The sequence below is a fragment of the Myxocyprinus asiaticus genome, chromosome 10 (genome assembly GCF_019703515.2).
Source record: "Myxocyprinus asiaticus isolate MX2 ecotype Aquarium Trade chromosome 10, UBuf_Myxa_2, whole genome shotgun sequence".
In the NCBI taxonomy this organism is placed as follows: domain Eukaryota; kingdom Metazoa; phylum Chordata; class Actinopteri; order Cypriniformes; family Catostomidae; genus Myxocyprinus; species Myxocyprinus asiaticus.
Window position 1 is genome coordinate 20,105,903 of NC_059353.1, and position 22,638 is coordinate 20,128,540.

At 38.1% G+C, this 22,638-nt stretch overlaps 1 protein-coding gene across 3 annotated transcripts; it reads left to right on the forward strand.

Moving 5' to 3' along the window:
- Nucleotides 1-16,668: 16,668 nt before the first annotated feature.
- Nucleotides 16,669-22,638, forward strand: LOC127447447 (terminal nucleotidyltransferase 5C-like). Of its 3 annotated transcripts, none has more exons than XM_051709333.1 (2): nt 16,669-16,773; nt 17,914-22,638. In XM_051709333.1, the coding sequence occupies exon 2, from the start codon at nt 17,925-17,927 to the stop codon at nt 19,092-19,094; it is 1,170 nt and encodes a 389-aa protein (XP_051565293.1). In that variant the 5' UTR covers nt 16,669-16,773; nt 17,914-17,924; the 3' UTR covers nt 19,095-22,638. The 3 variants fall into 3 exon arrangements, with proteins under 3 accessions (XP_051565293.1, XP_051565294.1, XP_051565291.1); XM_051709334.1 differs by lacking the exon at nt 16,669-16,773 and adding an exon at nt 16,858-17,086; XM_051709331.1 differs by lacking the exon at nt 16,669-16,773 and adding an exon at nt 16,859-17,082.

Genomic DNA, 22,638 nt, shown 5'->3' on the forward strand with positions numbered 1-22,638 from the left:
GCCTTTGTCAAGTTTTTTTTCTGACGGACTCCCTAGCGATATAAAGGATTTCACCACTTTGCTCCTTACCTGGCTGTCTGCTAGTAAAACTTAAAATCTACATTTACATTTTGGTCATTGGCAAAATATTGTGAAACAAAACCTTTTAAAAGGCATCTTCTATAACCTAATCTTTTATTAAATGGTTTGACTCTATATTGTTTTAAACATTTTTTTTTAGAAAATATTTTTAAATGTCAATTGCCTGGAAAAAAAACAAAACAAAACTTGTCTCCATCTGATCTACACAACTACTATAACATAAACAGCTATTTGTTTCTTTTTTACTCATTTTGTTTTCTCAGGTCAAGCAGTAATGTAAGGCCTAACAAGTGTGCAAAAAAAAATAAAATAATTGTTTGTCCCTTGATTTTATGTCATTGGTTTTATCAATGCTAAAAACTTGTATTTTGAAAAAAAAAAATAAAAGAAGAGGTCAAAGTTAAGTGGAAGAGGCGGCTGCTCAAATGTGCATAAGTAATTTTCTCACCATGTAAATTGTTTTTTAAAGATGACTTTTTTCACATTTTTTAAATATATATATATATATTTTTTCACAGAGTTCATTTAATTGGTGTTACGTTGTTTAATCTTCATGTGAAAGATTTTAATTGAAAAAAAACATTTGTTATGATTGATTGATTGATTTTAGTGTGATACATGGTGTATGTTTTGTGATGCTAATGACACCATCTTAGAAAACATCTTATAACCCTCCTATTGCGTTCAAAATCTGCATACACCTTTTGCATTTGTGGGTCAGTTTTGACCCGGTTGAGTTTTAAGCTTATAAAACATTCATAATCTAATTGTTTTCATCAAAAACCATATTGTAGCTCATTGTTAATTTCTTAGCTGTTCATGCATGTAAAAAGATCTATATTTTTGGCATGTTAACTGAAAAATATAAATGTTATGTATGTTTTTTTTTTTTTTTTTTTTTTTTTCAAAATATACATTAACTACAGCTAAACCAGTGTGATACATTTGAAGATATATTTTATATCAAGGTTTATAAGAAATTTCGTTTGTATATAACATTGTAATAAATTTATATAAATAGTTAAATTGAGAATTTCTAGTAATTCACCTATTAACTTCCATATGAATTAATTATCCATTATTTCTGAAAAACAACTCTGTAGTCAAAATCTACACAACCAAATAACATTTTTCCAACCAAACATCATCAAAACAAATATACAGCACAATCTGTACTTCCATACAATATTTTTATACAAAATGTATTCGGTTTATTGCCTGGACTGCTGAATGTTAATGTGTGAATATCTGCAAGCTGTTTCATTATCAGATCAATCTGTAGAGGGTGACAGAGTAAACAGTGGACTTTTATTCCTTCAACCCTAATTCAGACTATGTATGCTTGAACTTTTACTCATGCCACACTTCCCTTTAGGCAGTTTTTCTTTGATATTTTGTTTGTTACATCTGTTTTGTCAGTCCCATTTTGAGGCAAAAAAAAGTGTGTGACAGAGTATGGGAACAAGGCAAAATGTAAGTAAAGTATTTTTAAGAAAAATCTAATTCATAAATGTGCAAAAATATCTGCATAATATCATGTGTACGGCTACAACTGATGCCCAAAAGATGTCACAATTTTATAAAAATGGTTTTCTCTCTTAAATAATTTATCCTAAAAATTGGACAGTTATGTTCATTTTGGTAGTCTTGACAAAGTCACAAAGTTTGGTTCCCGTATGAAAAACTATGTGGTATTTAAAAATACCATTGCTGACAAATGTGACCCGAACACAACAGGAGGGTTAAGAGAATTTGTCACTGGTGTTACCAACACGTGTTACTCCATTTGTAAAACAAAATTAAATAATACAGAACAACAGTCATGTTGTCCTTTATGAATAAAAAATAATGTCAAGATGTTAAAAAATGTTTCCCCTCATCTTTTATGGGCAAAAACTGAACTGAACCAAACTGAAAATGTCAATATTTTGTAAGTCGGAAAGTCAAAATGTTTTGAGAATGACTTCAGTCATTTATCAGATGACTAAAACTGACCATTTGGTAAGGCTCCAGCCATTGTCTGGATTTGTAAATTAATTGGAGTTATTCGTATATGCCTTTACTGACATGTATATGCCTGGAAAATTAAACTATTTATACAATGAGGCCCAAACGTTTGGGACCTTTACTGAAAATACTTCTATTTTTTTTATTTTTTATTACAAATTATGGATCATCTTGTGTTATTCAGTGGAAGCAAGGAAATCTGTCCCTTTGTACAAATTTGACACCTAAAAATTGTGTGTAATCTTACATATTTTAAACCTGTATGTTTCCTGGATTAAATGAAAATGAATCCCAGATTTTCAACATTGTCTCTGACTTTAGAAACCCCACTGTATGTAACATGTCAGATCTTTTGTTTGTTTCAGTAATGATATTGTTTACAGAGGCACTGTCAATGTATATTTATCTTAGGACTTGTTTTAGGCCATGCATACTTCTTGTCTCTTGGCAGCACTCTGCGATATAATAGGTCGAGGTGAACTGGCACATTATCTCTGCTCTCAGTAAACAGATGTCATCACCGCTTCAAACAGTATTTCTCACATGTAAAATCAGGACTGTAGTAAGGAATTCTGGGCCCCTTCCAAATTAAAAAAAAATATGGTTTAAAATTTGTTGTGGGCCCCTAGAATCATTACCACCTTTCAACCCTGTGTAAGATTATTTTTGTGTTTTCTCTTTGGCAGAAGCAGCAGATTTGATTGAAAAACTGAAGAGATTTGTCTTGTTTTCTTTTTTATCTTTTCTTTATCTGTCCTCTGTGCTTGCCGCATGTCACTGAGCTGTCTGGTCTGACAGCAGCGTGACTGTTCAAGATGGATATGTGGCAAAAGAAGCAGGCAGAGGCCGTTAGCTGTCCTTTGCCCTTTCAGAAACCTCAGTGACACCCTGTGACCCTGCCATGTCATCTGCTGAACAGATGCTCTTCAGAGCATTCCCATTACTGATTTCTCTTTCCACATACAGTATAACAGGCTCAACTACATCTTGTGTTACACAATGACATTTTATAGATTTTGGTAGATAATGCAAATACTATACATGGAATACATACACTAATAAATAAAGTACAATATAGAAGTACATCTTACAAAGAGGATTGCTATGTTTTCACAATAGTATGTCCAAATATTTTTTTTCAATATCATTGTTTTTATTGTTCAAACAGAGAGTAATACAATCCCAACTATTTACCTCTTACAAAGCCCCCCACATTAACAATGTAGTACATAAAATGGTGTTTAACTAAACACAAATTAATACAATAAAAACAACTTTAATGGAGAAAACAATTGGCATAGATTGGGGACCAATTTTGATGTTCAATAAACTTGATATTTATGCAGTGCTTAATGTTTAGTGCTCATGAATACCAATTCTAGCCTTTGTAACTGTAGCTTAGCATTTCTTTGAAGAAACGAGAGGGAACTACGATATTCTGTGTGCCACTTGTGACTGTCTCGACTGTTTGAAACATTTGATATGTGTTAAATTCCATATGCATCATCACTGAGCATGTAAAGTTTGTTGACTAGATTAGGGTCATTTTAGGCCACTGTGTCAACAGCTTCTCTGTGAGAAGCAGTGAAAGATAAGCTGGAGGAATTGGCATGCTGCAAGTGTGCACAGCCAAACAAAGTGCCAAGGTCATTGTGATCCAGGTAGGTCAATTGGCAACTTGTACTAATGATAGCAAACCTATCCGACACACATACAGGGTTTGCTGAGAGCTTAGGTTGCATTTTGGGAGAATATATGGTGTTTAAAATTTACATTTTAGCATGTGTGGATATAAAGCGAGGGGGAAATTAATTTAAAACACATTTACATAAAACCTTGCGGACTACTTGTTTGGCCTTAAAGGTGAAGTGTATAATTTCTGTACCTCTTTGCACAAAATTGTCTTGCAAAAATAGTAAACTATTCAAACAGGTTACCCAAACACTCCCCTTGTCTGCCATTGGTCAGAAAAGAGGTAGTCCTGCCCCAAACATATTGCTATGCAGGGCTCTTTCAAACAAAAAGAGCCACAGTGTTTACGGTTTCAAGACGAAATCAACCTACAAATTACATATAGTTGTCTTTTCATATTAAGCTGTGGCAGGAGAAATTAATGTGACAGAAGAAATTCACCAAGAAATTTGGGATAGTTCACCCGAAAAGGAAAATTCTCTCATAATTTACTCACCCTCATGCCATCCCAGATGTGACTTTCTTTCTTCTACAGAAAACAAATGAAAATTTTTAGGAGAATATCTCGGCTCTGTAGGTCCACACAATGCAAGTGAATGGTGACCAGAACTTTAAAGCTCCAAAAAGAACAAAAAGGCAGCAAAAAAGTAATCCATAAGACCCCAGTGTTTAAATCCATATCTTCAAAAGCGATATGATAGGTGTGGGTGAGAAACAGTCAACATTTAAGACTTTTCTTACTATAAATCTCCACTTTCACTTCCAAATTCTTGGGGCAATTTGCATTCTTCGTGATATCATCACCAACTGGGTAGGGAGGACAATTTATAGTAAATGGATTACTTTTATACTGCCTTCATATGCTTTTTGAACCTTCAAATTTCTGGTCACCATTCACTTGCATTGTATGGACCTACAGAGCTGAGATATTCTTCTAAGAATCTTTGATTGTTGAAGAAAGAAAGTCATATACACCTGGGATGGCATCATTTTAGAGAGAATTTTCTTTTTGGGTGAATGATCCCTTTAAGTCTAAATGTTTTTTGAAGGGTTGACAAAAACCCAAAGGAACTGTGAGGGAACAGGTCTCGTTTCTTAAAGGAAATGCTGAGCTACAGTTACAAAGGTTAAAAAAAAAAAAAACAATTGAATGGGTATGTCATGTTGCATGACAGTAAATATCTTCACTGATTGTCCTTACCAGCATGCAGAGTTAAATGGGGCACTGGGGCACTGCAGCTACTTCCCACAGCCCCAATGATGGTCGTTAAGGACTGTTCTGTTTCTGTAGAACAAAACCTTTGGTCTTGTTACCTTTGGTAAGTCTGCTTGAATCATGGATCACAGCTACATTAGTAATATGGCCATCCTCTTTGTGCTTAGTGAATTCCTGAATAATGTGGCGGGTCTACACCCTGACAGCTCACGCACATCACCCAAACGTCTATTTGATGTGTGTGGTTACATCTGGAAGAAATATTTTTTTATGTTGTTTGCTCATCTACAATATGTCTATAAGATGTTTCCTCTCGGATGTCAATAAGACATTCAACAGATGTCTTTGAGATGTTTATGATTTATAATATTTGTAAGTCTGATGTTTTTAAGATATTTAGCAGATGTTAATTAAAATGCGATGCTTTTCAGATGAAAAGATCTAAAACAGACATCTAAGAGATCTGCAATCCCTTATTGGGATAACCACACTGTCTTTTTCCAGAGCAGCCTGTATTTCTCCTGAGGTTACCTGTGAGTTTTTCTTTGTATCCCGAACAATTCTTCTGGCAGTTGTGGCTGAAATCTTTCTTGGTCTACCTGACCTTGGCTTGGTATCAAGAGATCCCCGAATTTTCCACTTCTTAATAAGTGATTGAACAGTACTGACTGGCATTTTCAAGGATTTGGATATCTTTTTATATCCTTTTCCATCTTTATAAAGTTCTATTACCTTATTACACAAGTCTTTTGACAGTTCTTATCTGCTCCCCATGACTCAGTATCTAGCCTGCTCAGTGCATCCACGTGAGAGCTAACAAACTCATTGACTATTTATACACAGACACTAATTGCAATTTAAAAAGCCACAGGTGTGGGAAATTAACCTTTAATTGCCATTTAAACCTGTGTGTGTCACCTTGTGTGTCTGTAACAAGGCCAAACATTCAAGGGTATGTAAACTTTTCATAAGGGCCATTTGGGTGATTTCAGTTATCATTATGATTTAAAAAGGAGCCAAACAACTATGTGATAATAAATAGCTTCATATGATCACTATCTTTAAATAAAAGACAGTTTTTTTGTATGATCAGTCATATTTTCAAAATCAATGCCAAAATTTCACAATTTCTGCCAGGGTATGCAAACTTTTGAGCACAAAATACCACTTCCTCGAAAACCGCCATCCTCCCCATCTCCGTGCACCACTCTTGAAATTAAATGCTCCAGCCGACCCTTAAAACAACCTGTCTGCCAATCATAACACTGGTTAGGACCCAATTTTTTATGTGTTTATCCCCCTATATTGATGACTGCCCCATCACCTAAAATACTGAGTCTGGGGTGAAATTAAATTTGAGTGCCCAATACGTCACACATAAAACTCTGAACATTCAACCAAAATTCTTGGATTTTAACCCACCACCAAAAAACATGTGTTGTGTCTCCATCTTCTGATTGTCATCACCAGCAGGTGGGTGTGTCTTTAAGACCAAGCCTATACAATCTAGAGGGGGTCCAATAGAATCGATGTAAAAATCTTATTATAGCATAAGGTGCACCCTTGCATCTCTAGATGCAGACTTGATGTTTTTTTAGAATCCTAGAACCCACACTCAGTCCTCCAATACAAAGTTTAAATCTTTCTCCAATAATCTCATGATAGAAGTTAAAGCTCCAACCCCCAGACTCTGAATTAGCAGGGAGTAATACACTGATGCCACATGACCTTTTCCAAAAGCAGTAATCACCACTCCCAGTGTATCTGCCACTTTAGATGGGTGTATGGTACTCCCAAAAATAGTACAGAGCAGATGGCGCAGCTGTAAATACCCAAGGAACTGAGATCTGGGAATCCCAAAATGTTGAACCAAATTTTCAAAGGATCTCAACATTCCACTCTCATATAGGACACCAAGTATATTAACCTCCCTCACGATCAACTGTGACCAGCAGAAAGGGGACAAGCTCAAGGCAACATTTAAATAAATATCCGAATTAAACACTCTGGACACTTTTGTCGTACCGAGTGCAAATGCGAGTTAACGGGGTGTAAATTAACTTCTCTGATTAGTCTGATAGAAAGGCTTTGCAATGGCAAAATAGGGGCAAGAACTTCCTGTTCAATACAAAACCAGGGAGGGGCTCTCTCAGATGGAAAAGCAAAAGCTTATGTGCCACACCTCCCACCACCACCTCTGGAAAATCATCCTCCTTTCTTATCACGGCTGCTAATGGTTCCAGGGCAAGACAGAACAATAATGAGGAAAGAGGGCAACACTGCCAGGTGCTCCTATCCAGAGTAAAATAATCTGAAATTAATCAATTCGTTTGTACCGCCACTACCAGGTGTCTATAAAGTAACTTAATCCAACCAATAAAAGTATTCCTGAACCCATACATTTCCAAAATCTTAAAAAGATAATCCCATTCTAGCATATCAAACGCCTTTTTGGCATCAAGTGAGATGGCAGCGACCGGTGTCTGATCAGTCACCACTGACCACATGATATTGAGGAAACGCCTAATGTTATCAGAAGAGCTATGGCCCCGAATAAACCCAACCTGATGTCATAACTTTACTTAATCGGTAAGCCCAAATTTTTGACAATATTTTAACGTCTAGCTGGATCAGGGAAATTGGACAGTAACTCTTACACTCGCTTGGATCTTTGTTCTTTTTAAGAATCAGACTGATCCGGGCTTGCGTCATGGTTGGCGGAAGCTTTCCATTCTTTAACGATTACGTATAAACTTCTAGCAAAAATGAAGCCAATTCTGTAGCATAAGATCTAAAAACCTCAGCAGCAAAGTACCATCTGGCCCCGGAGCCTTGCTTTTAGGCAAGGCCTTAATGACCTCGCCAACCTCCTCCGAGGTTTTCTCAGAATCAAGAGAATTTGTTTGCTCAGCCGTCAGTTTAGGAAGTTCTAATGGTTCCACAAAGTTTCTAACATCCTCATCAGTAGACGAAAATGTTGAACTATAGAGATCAAGATAGAATTCTTTAAAAGCATTATTAATATCAATGGCTGAGATAAATATTTCACCACCAGCATATTTCACTGAGTGAATGGTAGAATAAGACTCTCTCTGTTTTATATATCTAGCCAGTAGTTTTCCTGCCTTGTCCCCCGACTGAAAGTATGACTGTCTTGCCTTGAATAGCCAAAACTCCACCTTCTGTGACAAAATAGTATTATATCTATATTTCAATCGGGTCAGTTTGGTCTGCCTTTGCACTTTTTTTATTTTAATTTTTTTATTTTCTCCCCTTTTTCTCCCAATTTGGAATACCCAATTCCCAATGTGCTTTTAAGTCCTTGTGGTCGCAGAGTGATTTGCCTCAGTCTGGGTGGCGGAGGACAAATCCCAGTTGCCTCCGCATCCGAGACATCAACCCACGCATCTTATCACGTGGCTTGTTGAGCACATTGCCACGGAGACATAGCACGTGTGGAGGCTTCACACCATCCACTGCGGCAACCATGCTCAACTCACGCTTAACTCACCATGCGCCCCACTGAGAACGAACCACATTATAGCGATCACGAGGAGGTTACCCCATGTGACTCTACCCTCCCTAGCAACTGGGCCAATTTGGTTGCTTAGGAGACCTGGCTGAAGTCACTCAGCATGCCCTGGGATTCACTATTATTCACACTAATAGCAAACTAGCGAACTCCAGGGGTGGTAGACAGCGTCTTTACCACTGAGCTACCCAGGCCCCTGCCTCTGCACTTTTAATATTCCCTTCCAACTCCACGAGTTCTTGTGCATTGGATATTTGGGTGAATCCGGCCCCTAAGAACCACCTTAAGTGCCTCCCAAGCCACGCCCACAGAGGATACTGAGGACCAGTTGGTCTCCATATAAACATTGATTTCAGCCTTTAACATTTGTTGGAATTCAGGATTTTGCAAAAGGGATACATTAAAGCACCAACTATATGATTTCCTTTTCTCCATATGTGGCAACACCTCTAAACACACCAGGGCATGATCTGAGACTAAAATGTTTCCAATTGAGCAATCAACAACAGATGAAATTTATATATATATATATATATATATATATATATAAATCTATTCTAGAGTAAATCTTATGGACTGATGAAAAAAAATGTATAGTCCCAACCAGATGGGTTAAAAAGTCTCCAAATATCTGTAAGATCAAGATTTTTACACATCCTGTGAAGCGTCAATGTTGCTCTAGGGGGCTTGCACACTTTTGCTTCACTATGATCAAGAACTGAGTCCATCAAAAGATTAAAGTCTCCTCCCAATATTATATCATGAGGGGTGCCAGCGGCTTGCAACATCCCTTCAAGATCTATAAAAAAGCCCTGATCATCAATGTTAGGTGCGTTAATATTAGCCAAAATAAGACTTTTCCCCTGAATTTCTGCTAAAACAATAATGAATCTTCCTAATTTATCTTTAATCTGTTTGAGACATTTGAACTGTAGATGCTTACTTATCAGTGTAATGACTCCCCTACTCTTACCTGAGCCAGCACTAAAGAAAATATGTCCACCCCATATCTTCCCAAATTTTTCAGCTTCCTGCGTGGAAAGATGCGTTTCTTGAAGAAACACTATATCATATATCTTACACTTAAGAAGAAAAATAACCTTCCTTGTTTTTATAGGGTAACCCCAACCCATTCACATTCCATGTGGAGAGAGACAATCCACTCATATTAACATTTGACATTTTGACATATGAGAAAAAATAGATTGCTTGTCAAAAACAAAATTATAAAGACCACATTCCAACATTAGTGCAACATTCAAACCCTGAACTTCCCCCAGAACGAAACAAACAGAAAAAGAAAAACAAGCGCATTAACCCCGTGCACGACAGCGCCAACTGGCGTCCAAACCTCCGAACTCAAACAGTCCATGTACGCCTACGAGAGCCCCCGCGACAACCTTGCCATCGGATTGCTCAAGTCCAGTGTTTCTATATCAATTTTGTGAGAAAGAATTACACAACAAAAGATAATCTATAAAACAAACTACAGCCAATAGGTGGAATAAACACAAAGAGTGTGTAGATTCATCCACAAAATTGTCCTGAAGGTGTGTTACTCCAAAAACAAACTCCAGCCGCTAGACGGAACCAGCACAAAAAAAAAAAAAAAAAAAAAAAAAAAAAAAAAAGGTGCTCAGTTTCCTCGAACAGTCAAACGAATGTTCAGTGAGCCAGCCTACTCAGCTGCTTAAATGAGTACAACAAATGACCTAATCACTCCAATGTCTTACAAGAAATACTCCACAAAACAAACTCCAACCGCTAGGTGGAACCAGCACAAAAAGAAACAAAAAAGGCGCTCAGTTTCCTCAAAGAGTCAAGTGAATGTTTAGTGAGTCGGTCCACTCGGCTGCAATGTGAGTACCACAAAATAATTTACTCACTCCACTGACTTTATGAAGGACATCACTTGCTGTGGGCATGTGAATGTTTTACGGCCATCCTTAGCATCTATTCTCAATTTGGCTGGGAATATCAGTACAAAAGTGTCCTTCCATTGATGTAAGAGTTTCTTGCATTCCTTGAATCGATCACGTTTCTCTCTGGTCAAATTCGCAAAGTCTGGAAACAAGAAAAAGCTGTGATTCTTCCAAACAAGCCTTCCTTTACTCCTCGCCTTGCGTAACACAAGATCTTTAGCGGATGATCTTGTATTTGACCAGAACTGATCGGGGCCTGTCTCCCTCAGTGGATCACCGAGCCCGAACTCTGTGAGCTCACTCAATTTCCAGCTTATGGCCTGTTATGTCAAGCAGATTCGGAAAGAGCCTGTCCAGGATTTCACCATATCCTGACCCTCTTGTCCAACTTCTCCCAGACACGTTCCAAATCCACCTTGGTCGGTAGCAGATTAGCAGATAATTTCCTCTCTGATGACTCCAGATAATTGATCTGTTTCTCGACATCCCCCACTTTTGCAACCACCTCAGAAACTTTCGTCTCCATGGCAGTGATTGATTGACGTATTACAGCAAGATCCTCCAAGTCAGCAATGGCCTTCGTCAGCATTGCCGACATGTTCAACATCTCTCGACAAATTTCCCTCATTTCTCTGACCAAATTGGCTCCCTGACTCGGGGCCTTCTCAGGGGTGTCAGCTTGAGGACGTAAGTGTCTTTTGAATTCTTTGACATATTGTCCTCCTAGAACAGTTATGGAACAGATTGTATCGAATCTCACCGGTTTATGTCATTAATAGTGTTAAAACTAGCAAAGAGCGCAGAGCTTGCCGTTCACATGTCCGAACCTCACGTAACGTCACATGACTTCCCCATCCATTCAAATCTTGTGCAGATTCACGCAGACATGCACATGTGCACCACTATAGTTCGGAAAAACGTGTTTTAGCAGACATAAGTTTCAATCTCCTGTTGCTGATTTTCTCATGAGGTCAGTCTGTTTTGTGTTCCACACAAGAAAGAAAGTCATGTGGGTTTGGAGCAATACTATCCCTTTAAAATACTTCATCTGACCCTGGCACTCTTACTAAAGGGCCATCATAATCATGAAACCCTTAAGTGCCCATATTAAAATTCTGAGAATGTGCATAGAACTCACGACTGACCAGACCCCCTCCAATCTGAGCTCTTCAGTCCCTCATATAGAGATTGCCTGAAAGCCTCTGCATCATGTTTTTGTATTACAGGGAGCTTGGAATTATAATCAATAGATCCCAGAGGTGTGCTGATGACACGAAGAGAGGATTATGAATGTCACTGTGAGTCACTGGGGGGAACAAATGCGTGGACGTCTGCAAACGTAGTGGAGTGTTTAATGTGTTAATGGCTTGTATGTGTGTGTGTATGTGTGTGTGTGTGTGTGTGTGTGTGTGTGTGTGTGTGTGTGTCTCCTTCAATGTGTTTAATGGCAGTTGGTTAACCATTTGTAGCATGGACAGTGAGTCATTTCCACTTGGCACGAAGTCCAGCTGCAGCAAGTGGCATTGCCCCTCCTTACAAACTAAATGGCATTCACCTTTGAACAAAACATCTCTTAATTTTTCCTTGATGCAGTGGAGTTTATTTATACTGGGAAATCCATCTAGGCAAGAAAACAATAGCTTAGCCTCATAAGACATAAGTCTTGATTTACTGTTAAAGGTTTGTCAGTATCATGAGCTATGAGGTTACAGCCATTTTTTGAGTGATGCTTAAAGAAACCTTTTAAGACGTTCAGTGTGTTCTTATAGTTCAACAAACACAAACACAACAAAAACAAAGGAATCACATATCATGTTTCAGGTCTCACAAAAAATAATTGAAATGACTAAATGCATTTGTCTTGGCTATCAAAAAAAAAAAAGAAAAGTTTAGGCTTCTTTAAAGTGCTTATTTCTGAGCTGCTTGTGATGGGTGATGACAAACTCTTGTCAGGGAGTGTGCTTTGAGCTAAGTCACCTAGAATTTCTCGATTAATTGTGGTTATGATTCATGGGTCTGTTGTGATGTTATCTGGTCTTTTTAAGACAATTTCCAACTAAGAAAAGATGAGTTAGGGAAGATTCTTTTAGTTTCAGGTTTTGTTAAAGTTGTGATAATGCATACTGCTGTACATCATCACTCTCTTGAGCAGCCCCTGTCGTTCATGCCACATCCTCCTTGTTATATGCAAATGCATCATCCTGCTTGGAACAAACTAGCTCAGAAGCTCATGCATATTTATGGTTTTGCAAAAACTTCCCAGTTCAACCCCTTACACAATACCTAAACTGCCTCATCTGCCTTTGCAATGTTTGCATTGCTGGCAAAACTGTAAATGTAGCTATACTTCTCTCTTCTTGATGGAACTGAGTAGGATGAGGCGGATGGGGTGTGTAGTGCTCCCAATAACAAACTCCTGCTATAATGACTGAATTTTAATTTCAATGTGCGTATGAGTCAGCGTGGGAATGAAGCTTCCACTCATCATAAATGTCAGTGGCACAAGGTCTTGTATCTTCTGTTTGTTCCCTTGTCTCATATAATTGTCTGTAAATCCTCACCATTGACGTCATGTTGGATTAACACAAAACTGTTAGGACAGTCCCTCTGATCCAGTTTCTACTTCGCTCTCCTTTTCTCTCACCTTCTCTCTCTCTCTCTTTCTTTTTCTCCTGTTCTCAGTCATTCACAAAATTCATTCGATTCTCAAACATCAGATCATGCAGTCATTTCCTGTTTCACTTTCTCATGTAATTTATATTCCCCTCATAGCTAAGGAAAGACTTCAAGAGAAAAAAGCAAAAAGACAGTATCTGTCTCTCGTTTTCCCACTGTAGGCTGCACTATATCTGTTGATTTTCTAAGAAGCTTGAATGACATGCTGTATGTGTTGATGTAGTGCTGTGTTTCTGAGGGTTTCCCCAGCATTGCTTATACACCCACTTATTCTTTCTTTTATTTCCTACGCATGCATCCTCATACTCTCCTCCATCCATGACAGCCCCCACAACATGACTCATTCTGTAATGGACAGCTCAGTTTCTTAAAAGTGTGTAAAGATGGTTTGGGAGTTTCTCATAGATGCAGCTTTTCAAAAGCAAATATTGATTTTGTGTCATTTTAAGTCACGAAAGAGCCCACTTGATTTATAAAAGAACATTTGAATATTTGTGGTCATATAGAGAAAAAGTAAGCTTTACAGAACAATATATTTAGCATTTTTTGATATTTAGTTTTATTAATATAGGGTTCAAAGGGGCAAAAGGCACACCTTAAGGAAAAACAAATTCTGGTAACAAAATGTATCAACATCGAAACAAATTGATTTCTATTTATTGAATATCGATGGAGCAACATAATTTGTGTGAAAAGAAATAACAACAGAAGGTTGTTTTGATTAAAATTCAGTTTTTAGAAAAGAGTAGTGAGGGAGCCTTTTACACCATTCTTGGGGTAAAAAGCCCAAATATTGTGATATTGTGTAGATATAGGGGCACTAGTTATAGTGCAAATACTTTTGAGAGAGCAACATGCTTTTTTTTTTGAGTAACAAATTAAGATACTGTTTTCTCAAAATAACTACTTCAGAAAAAGAGTGCACAATTTCCTGTTCATTTCAAACACATTTGGCATTTTATAACATCTGAAGTAATTTATAAACATATTAATATCCATTGTGATTGGATCAGTCAATATGAGCCCACTTTGAAACATTTTCAGAACAGAACTATTTGCCCCACTTAAGAAAAACAGTGTATTTTATGGGTGCCTTTAGCCCCTGCAACAGTGGAGGATTTTTACCACAAATACTATCCTTTCACTTATTGGACAGTTATTGAAAAACATTTGATTTAATCACCTTGAACAAAACTGAAAATGACAAATACATATTTTGTCTCAAAATAAATGTGTTAATTTTAGGGATTTTCATTAGCTAACCTACATACATATATATATATATATATATATAAAATACAGTTGTGCTCAAAAGTTTGCATACCCTTGGAGAATTGGTAATATATGTACCATTTTTAAAGGAAACATGAGTGAGCAGGCAAAACACATTTCTTTTACTATTTTTACTTCATATTCAACTGTAGGTTATTACAGAATGGAACAATCATAAAACAAAACATGGCAACAAAGAAAAAAATGAAATGATCCCTGTTCAAAAGTCTGCATACCCTTAGTTCTTAATACTGTGTATTGCCCCCTTTAGCATCAATGACAGCGTGCAGTCTTTTGTAATAGTTGTCTATGAGGCCCCAAATTCTTGCAGGTGGTATAGCTGCCCATTCGTCTTGGCAAAATGCCTCCAGGTCATGCAAAGTCTTTGGTCGTCTTGCATGAACTGCATGTTTGAGATCTCCCCAGAGTAGCTCGATGATATTAAGGTCAGGAGACTGTGATGGCCACTCCAGAACCTTCACCTTTTTCTGCAGTAACCACTGGAGGGTCAACTTGGCCTTGTGCTTAGGGTCATTGTCATGCTGGAATGTCCAAGAGCGTCCCATGCGCAGCTTTCGTGCAGAAGAATGCAAATTGTCTGCCAGTATTTTCTGATAACATGCTGCATTCATCTTGCCATCAATTTTCACAAGATTCCCCGTGCCTTTAGAGCTCACCCCCCCCCCAAAAAAAAACATCAGTGAGCCACCACCATGCTTCACAGTGGGGGATGGTATTCTTTTCACTATAGGCCTTGTTGACCCCTCTCCAAACATAGCACTTATGGTTGTGACCATAAAGCTCTATTTTGGTCTCATCACTCCAAATTACAATGTGCCAGAAGCTGTGAGGTGTGTCAAGGTGTTGTCGGGCATATTGTAACCGGGCTTTTTTGTGGCACTGATGCAGTAAAGGCTTCTTTCTGGCAACTCGACCATGCAGCTCATTTTTGTTCAAGTATCGTCATATTGTGCTCCTTGAAACAACCACACCGTCTTTTTCCAGAGTAGCCTGTATTTCTCCTGATGTTACCTGTGGGTTTTTCTTTGTATCCCGAACAATTCTTCTGGCAGTTGTGGCTGAAATCTTTCTTGGTCTACCTGACCTTGACTTGGTATCAAGAGATCCCTGAATTTTCCATGTCTTAATAAGTGATTGAACAGTACTGACTGGCATTTTCAAGGCTTTGGATATCTTTTTATATCCTTTTCCATCTTTATAAAGTTCCGTTACCTTGTTACGCAGGTCTTTTGACAGTTCTTTTCTGCTCCCCATGGCTCAGTATCTAGCCTGCTCAGTGCATCCACATGAGAGCTAACAAACTCATCGACTATTTATACACAGACACTAATTGCAATTTAAAAAGGTGTGGGAAATTAACCTTTACTTGCCATTTAAACCTGTGTGTGTCTCCTTGTGTGTCTGTAACAAGGCCAAACATATATATGTAAACTTTTGATCAGGGCCATTTGGGTGATTTCTTTTATCATTATGATTTAAAAAGGAGCCAAACAACTATGTGATGATAAATGGCTTTATATGATCACTATCCTTAAATAAAAGACCTGATCAGTCATATTTTCAAAATCAATGCCAAATTTCACAATTTCTGCAAGGGTATGCAAACTTTTGAGCACAACTGTATATATGTATATATATATATATATATATATATATATATATATATATATATATATATATATATATGTGTGTGTGTGTGTGTGTGTGTGTGTGTGTGTGTGTGTGTGTGTGTTGAGAATTGAGACTTTTTCCAATTAAATTATCTAGTTGAAGTTTTTGACATAAATGGATGACATCCTGTGTATTTTTATATGGTTATAAACAAATGCCTCTGAAAATCAATTATATGGATTGCCCCTTCCCACTGACCGCTAAATAGTGTTAAAATAAACTTCTAAATAGAATTTCAATAGACAAACAACACAGAGAGTTTGTTAATTGTTTTATATTATTTTTCCTTATGTTATGTTACATAAGCAATGAAATGAAATGTATTCTGTGCTATCTGAAGTCTTCTCATCAGATATCAACAGGCATATTTTTCTGTCACAAATAAAACTCTAATTTGACAGAATGCAACAAGAGAAGCTGAGTTACAAATGCTGTGCATACGGCATCTGTAAAATATATGTTTCTCAAATGTGTTTCAGAGATTGTTAGTGGTTCAACTTATCATGTCTGAACGACAATTCGTCATGTGCCTATTGTCGCCTAGCAACACCAAAACCTCTTCAGCCAATCACAGGCATCGCTGGCGCATTGATACCAGCAAATAGAACGCCGTATGTTTTTGAATTCCGCACAGATCCACAGTCGAGACGCCTTGTATTGTGGAGCTTGGCATGCGAGTGTTGGTAAGTTCAACGGAGATAGATCGATTGTTATTTTTCTGCTTGTTATGTTTTTCTGTGTGTTAACTATGTGATGATGGCAGAAAATAGTGCGTAGTGGAAGTGCGGGGAATCAGGTTGTTTTCTAGCCAGTGGCTCTTCGGCGTATAAGAGGGCGTGCATGCGTTTGAGCATTAGAACTGAAGCTGTGGCACTTAAAGCGTGATACTGTACGAGTGAGTGAACGAACGGATGGATGCGACACCTTATTTGACAAATACTACTTTGTGCCTACCACGTTGCTGAACACACCGGGTGGATTTACTGAGAACAGTAGGTTGGACATATTCCATATTTTGGATCTGGATGCAATCGGAATATTTATTTGTGTGTTTGCTACTCGGATTCAGTTCAGAAATGTTATTTGTTGTGTGTAATTTGAACGCTGATCTCGCGAAGATGGTCGGACTTTCGATCTGTCACGTGCGTACACTTTCAATTGATCGCATTTCGTACACGTCAGATGATTAAAGACATCGTTTTGATTTCTGAAAGAAGATGGGTTTTGTCTGGAATATTTTACATTTAGTTTGGTGAAACTTATAGTTCGCGTGCTGATCACCATTTTGTATTTTAACCCAATTTAAGTGAATCAATGTGATCGAGCCATGTCTCATTAGTTAAAGGAGAGAATAATGAGTTTAATCCTTGTGTGAAAGCAGCAGCTCGAGCATGTACACTAAACATGCTTCAGTTTCTGACTTCTCGAATGCTTGTCTGGCGTTCTGGAAAACCAGAGAGTCATTGTGAGCTTTTCCGTTACAAATGAGTGCTGAACCAGTTGGACACTCAATACATGTTTTATGCTCCTTAAATAAATCAACATAACGGCCGTTTGGTTTCACTCAAGATTAGGCCCTTCAGTTTTTTAAAACCGTTCAAATGTCGTAGTTTTTCAGAATGGTCCACCTTTGGTAGACTAATATATATATATATATATATATATATATATATATATAAATTCTTTGAAATCATACATTTATACAATTCAATTTTATTTATATTTACAAATTATCAAATAATTTTGTTGGATTCTAAGATCAAGAATTGTTTTTAAATTGACCAGTGGAAATATGTTTTGCATTTATTTATCTTTTATCCCAGGAACTGCATAGATGGCAAACATGGCCTCTGCTTCATCCAGCAGTGAAAGCGAGTCGCAAAGTGTGCTTACCTGGGACCAAGTGAACCGCTTGAATGATGTGCTAACGGAAGCTGTGCCAGTCCACGGCCGTGGCAATTTTCCCACCCTGGAGGTACGGCTGAAGGATATTGTACAGATAGTAAGAACCCGTCTTGAGCTGAGGGGCATAACGGTCAAAGATATACGTCTGAATGGTTCCACAGCCAGCCACGTACTGGTAAAGGACATTGGCTGGAGCTACAAAGACCTGGACGTCATCTTCAGGGTAGACCTTCCTCGGGAAGAGGAGTTCCAGCTCATCAAAGATGTGGTTCTGGGCACTTTGTTGGACTTTCTTCCTGATGGGGTGAACAAAGAGAAAATCACTTCCATGACCCTGAAAGAGGCCTATGTTCAGAAGTTTGTCAAAGTCTACACCGAGCAGGACCGCTGGTCCCTTATCTCACTGTCCAACAACAATGGCCGCAATGTTGAACTGAAATTTGTGGACTCGATTCGGAGGCAGTTTGAGTTCAGTGTGGACTCGTTCCAGATCATTCTGGACTCTGTGCTGTCGTACTATGACATCTCCAAAAGCCCCATGTCTCGGCACTTCCACCCTACTGTGGTCGGGGAGAGCATGTATGGTAACTTTGCTGTTGCTCTGGACCACCTCAGGAACAAGCTTATTGCAACCAAAAGGCCAGAGGAAATCCGTGGAGGTGGTTTGCTAAAATACTGCAACCTCCTAGTGAGGGACTTCAAGCCCACGGACGAAGAGGAGTTCAAGGCCCTGGAACGTTACATGTGCTCTCGTTTCTTCATTGACTTTCCTGACATTGGTGAGCAACAGCGAAAACTGGAGGCTTATCTGCAGAGCCACTTTGTTGGTGAGGAGAAGAACAAGTACAACTACCTCATGATCCTGCGCCGGGTTGTGAACGAGAGCACTGTGTGCCTCATGGGACACGAGAGGCGGCAAACGCTTAACCTTATCTCGCTTACAGCATTTCGGGTGCTTGCGGAGCAGAATGCCATACCTGATGCGTCCAGTGTCACCTGCTACTACCAGCCAGCTCCTTATGTCAGAGACCTAAACTTCAACAACTACTACGTGGCCTCTTGTAACCAGTCCATTCCAACTTGGTTGCCTTGTAAATAAGACACATCCAAAAACACAAGTTGGCCAGAAAGCTGGATATTCGGCCAAAAGGGTTTTTTCCCTTCTGTAGGCATAAAGGATATTTAAAATGACAAGTGTTTTCAATTTCTTTCTTTTGCTTTTTTTAATTTTTGTCTACAGAGGTGTCACGACATTTTCTAATCCAAAGCTATATATTTTAGTGCTTGAATTAAGTATATTTCTTTTTTCACTTAATGTACTAAATTTTCAGATTAGTTTTTGTCGCTCTCAGCTCTGACTGAGATAAAAATATTTTCCACATTGAAAAACTATTGCCATAGTGCCTTAATATACTCTAACCCTTAAAAGTGAAGGATATATTGGGACAAAAAAAAAAAAAAGATATTTTTCCGGTGTGTTAAAACATAAAAGTGCAAAATGGCCACTCGCACACAAAAAAAGCAAAAAATAAATATATATAAATAATTGGCTGAGGAAAAAAAATACAAAACTTGTAAAAAATTGGAAGAAAAAGATATAAAAGATTTGAGCACAGGTGAACGTTATCAGGAGTTTTTTTGGTACACTGGTGGACAGCTAGTTACTTTTGTTCTCATGATTTGAAATGTGAACTGAATCATGTTGAAGTATTCATAGCAATGTGCTTCAGTTTGCTGTGTGAATGCATATTACTTTTTTGGTGTTCCACCGTAAGTTTTTGAGAAATTACTATAGTGCTATTTGTAAATTGTTCAGTCTTGCTTATGCTCATGGTGAGACTGAAATTGGTTGCAACATGCACATTAAGATGGTTTTGTCCTTTTCCATAGACCTGAGAGAGCAGTAAAAAGGAATTTTTTTATGAGGCAATGTTTATGATCTAGATAAGGATATAGTAGTTCAATCTTCTAGAGAGCGAGAGGGTTAATCTTGAATCTCGATAATGAATGTGCGCTTATGTTTTTGAATAAGAGGGAAATGTCAAGGTTCTTCATAGAAGCATCAGCTCCTTAGCATTTTGCAACCAGTAGCAGACTTTGCATTGCCGTGTGTAACAAGATCTTCAGTCTCCTGTGGCCTAGCCAAGCCAACTGGTGTCACAGTGCTCTAAAATTATCCCTCTCCCTGCACCTCATGTGCCTTGAATGGACAGTGTATGGGGCGGAATTTCTAATGGGGCAACTGTCTTTCCTGTGCTTCTGACTCCGGTCACTGTAGATGAGGGGTGAATGCTGGTATGTCACCAATCCTTTTCTGGTAATTGAGGGCTGGGAGGAGTTGCCAGAGCCAGGGGCATACCTTTTACAATTTCAAATAGATGTAAAAGTGTGTGGATTCCTTTTTCATTTTTGGCTCTAATCAATGTTGCTGTTCATAATCTTCATTGAGCTTTACTATCTCCTATCTTGATTTGGCTGTGAATTTGATCGTAAAGGGACAGTTCACACATAAATGAATTGCAGATGTTGTTCCAAAGCCCATATGACTGATTGACTTCCTTGGAATACATAAGGAGATGTTATGCAGAATGTTAGCCTCAGTCATCATTCACTTTCATTGCATCTTTTTCTGTGCTATGAAGGTGATCTTTGGTGACTGAAGCTAACATTCTGCCTAACATCTCCTTTTGTGTTCTATGAAAGAAAGTACTACAGAATTGTGAGCAATTTATTTCAGAATTTTCATTTTTGGGTTGAACTATCCCTTTGATGACTTTAATGAACACTGCAATCATCAGAGATATTAAATCACTTATGGTTTGTATGTAAGACGGTATTAAATTATTTGAATAGCTATTCTTGTCTGCCCTCTCCCTGTCCCGTACATGCTTGTGTGTTCCTCTTTCACCAATAGTCCATTCAAAGAAATGCTGGTGCATTGTTAGCTGCTCTTAAGTAATGGCCAACAGCTGCCCCCTGCCCCTCGGTTTCCCCCTGCTCACGTGTCACAGCTCATGCTGGTTCAGCGCGTACAAGCACCTGCATTAAATAAGCACGAGAGCCACGTTCCTTCTCTTATCTGCTGTCACACAGACTTGTAGGGTTAGGAGAAAGGTCACACCCCAGAGCGTGCTCTGCTATAATGGAGTTTTACTTTGTATAGTGCCCCCCTCCCCATCAATTTCTTAATCTTCTATTTTTGGACAGTGGATCAGTGTCTGAACCAACAACAGCACATAGGTGCCTTTTTTGTGGTGATCCATTTGTGTTTGGCCTATGAGGGTGTATGAAACGAACAAAAATACCATGTAAATCATTCTGTCTGTCCAATTGGTTTTAATAATGGTGAAAGAGGATGAGTGAACTTGGACTTTTTGGTAGGAGATTGCCCCCCTCTCAACGTTTTGCAACCCTATTTGTCTAGTAATTCCATTTATTCTGTGTCATTTTCACATCTTTTCTACATCACCCCCGTAATCTTCGCCAAACCAAAGTGGAAAGTGTGCAATAAATGGCATTTTCAAAATATCTAAGGCCAAATTGCTGGAAAAGAATGCACTTTAAAGGCCTTGTCGTACTCTAAAGCCCTGTGAGCACATATTGTAAGTTCTATGGGACTTTTTTCTTATAGTAGATGATAGAGGTCTCAGGGAGATGTCAGGATGTGACAAAGGGCCACCGTGTATCTTAAGAATTGCGACTTGGTTTGATCAGCACACTTCCTGAAAACATGTTTGTTTTTTGTTTGTTTTTTTCTGAAAATCTTTTGTATTTCCATTTGACTACAAAAATGTCAGTTCAGTAGGAACTGGTGTCTCAAACAGTTGTTTATTTTTAAATGTCTTGGGGTACCAATATGATCTGTAGTTGTTTTGGCCACAAAAGAAACTTACCTTAAACTGTAATTTTCAAACATGCTTGTTAGAATCTCCTGTTTTTTTTTTTTTTTTGTTTTGTTTTTTTAAGCATGCTTTTTTATCTTGTCCAGATGCGCTTCACTTATATAAGGCCTGGTGTGATGAGGCTTGGCTCATTTCCTATTTAAAGTCTGTATTCCATATGTTTCTTGGAAAGGAAGTGTTTAAAATAGGAGAGCATGCTTTTGTGTGTTTTGAATTTATGATGTGTTCTATTTTTATTTTCTTTGTTCCCTTCTCTCACCTGTAACTCCATATTCCCTAGCGGTAGCCCCTCTTTCGTCAGTTGACAAAGGTGTTGGAGCTTTTGTAATACAGCTCTGAATGCACCTGTAACTTGGCGTGTGTGTGCAGGGGAGGTTTATTGGACTTGGACATGCTTGTCTAGAGTGCAAGTCTTAATGATGGAGGCTTTTAAAACCCTTTTGCAATGTTGCAAGAAGAATTGTGGATTTCTGCATATTGTTTACTTTTTTTTTTTTTTTTTTTTTTTTGATTGTTTTATATCTGTAGGATGCTATTGAATGTGAGTTTAAAAAAAAATGAAACTATGTATTATTTTGAAATAGTTCCTCTTATGTCGACTTTGATGTCGGCTTGGTGATTATGATGTAGATTCATTATGCCATTTCGTTTGTCAGCACTTTTACCTTGCTATAATTTTCCTTCGGATGGAATTGAAAATAAGGAAAATATGTAACAAGGGGGGAAAAAAATAAAGTATTG

Bases quoted from the DNA above. Each gene is read 5' to 3' on its own strand.
- LOC127447447 (XM_051709333.1), top strand. From the start codon at position 17,925: ATGGCAAACATGGCCTCTGCTTCATCCAGCAGTGAAAGCGAGTCGCAA.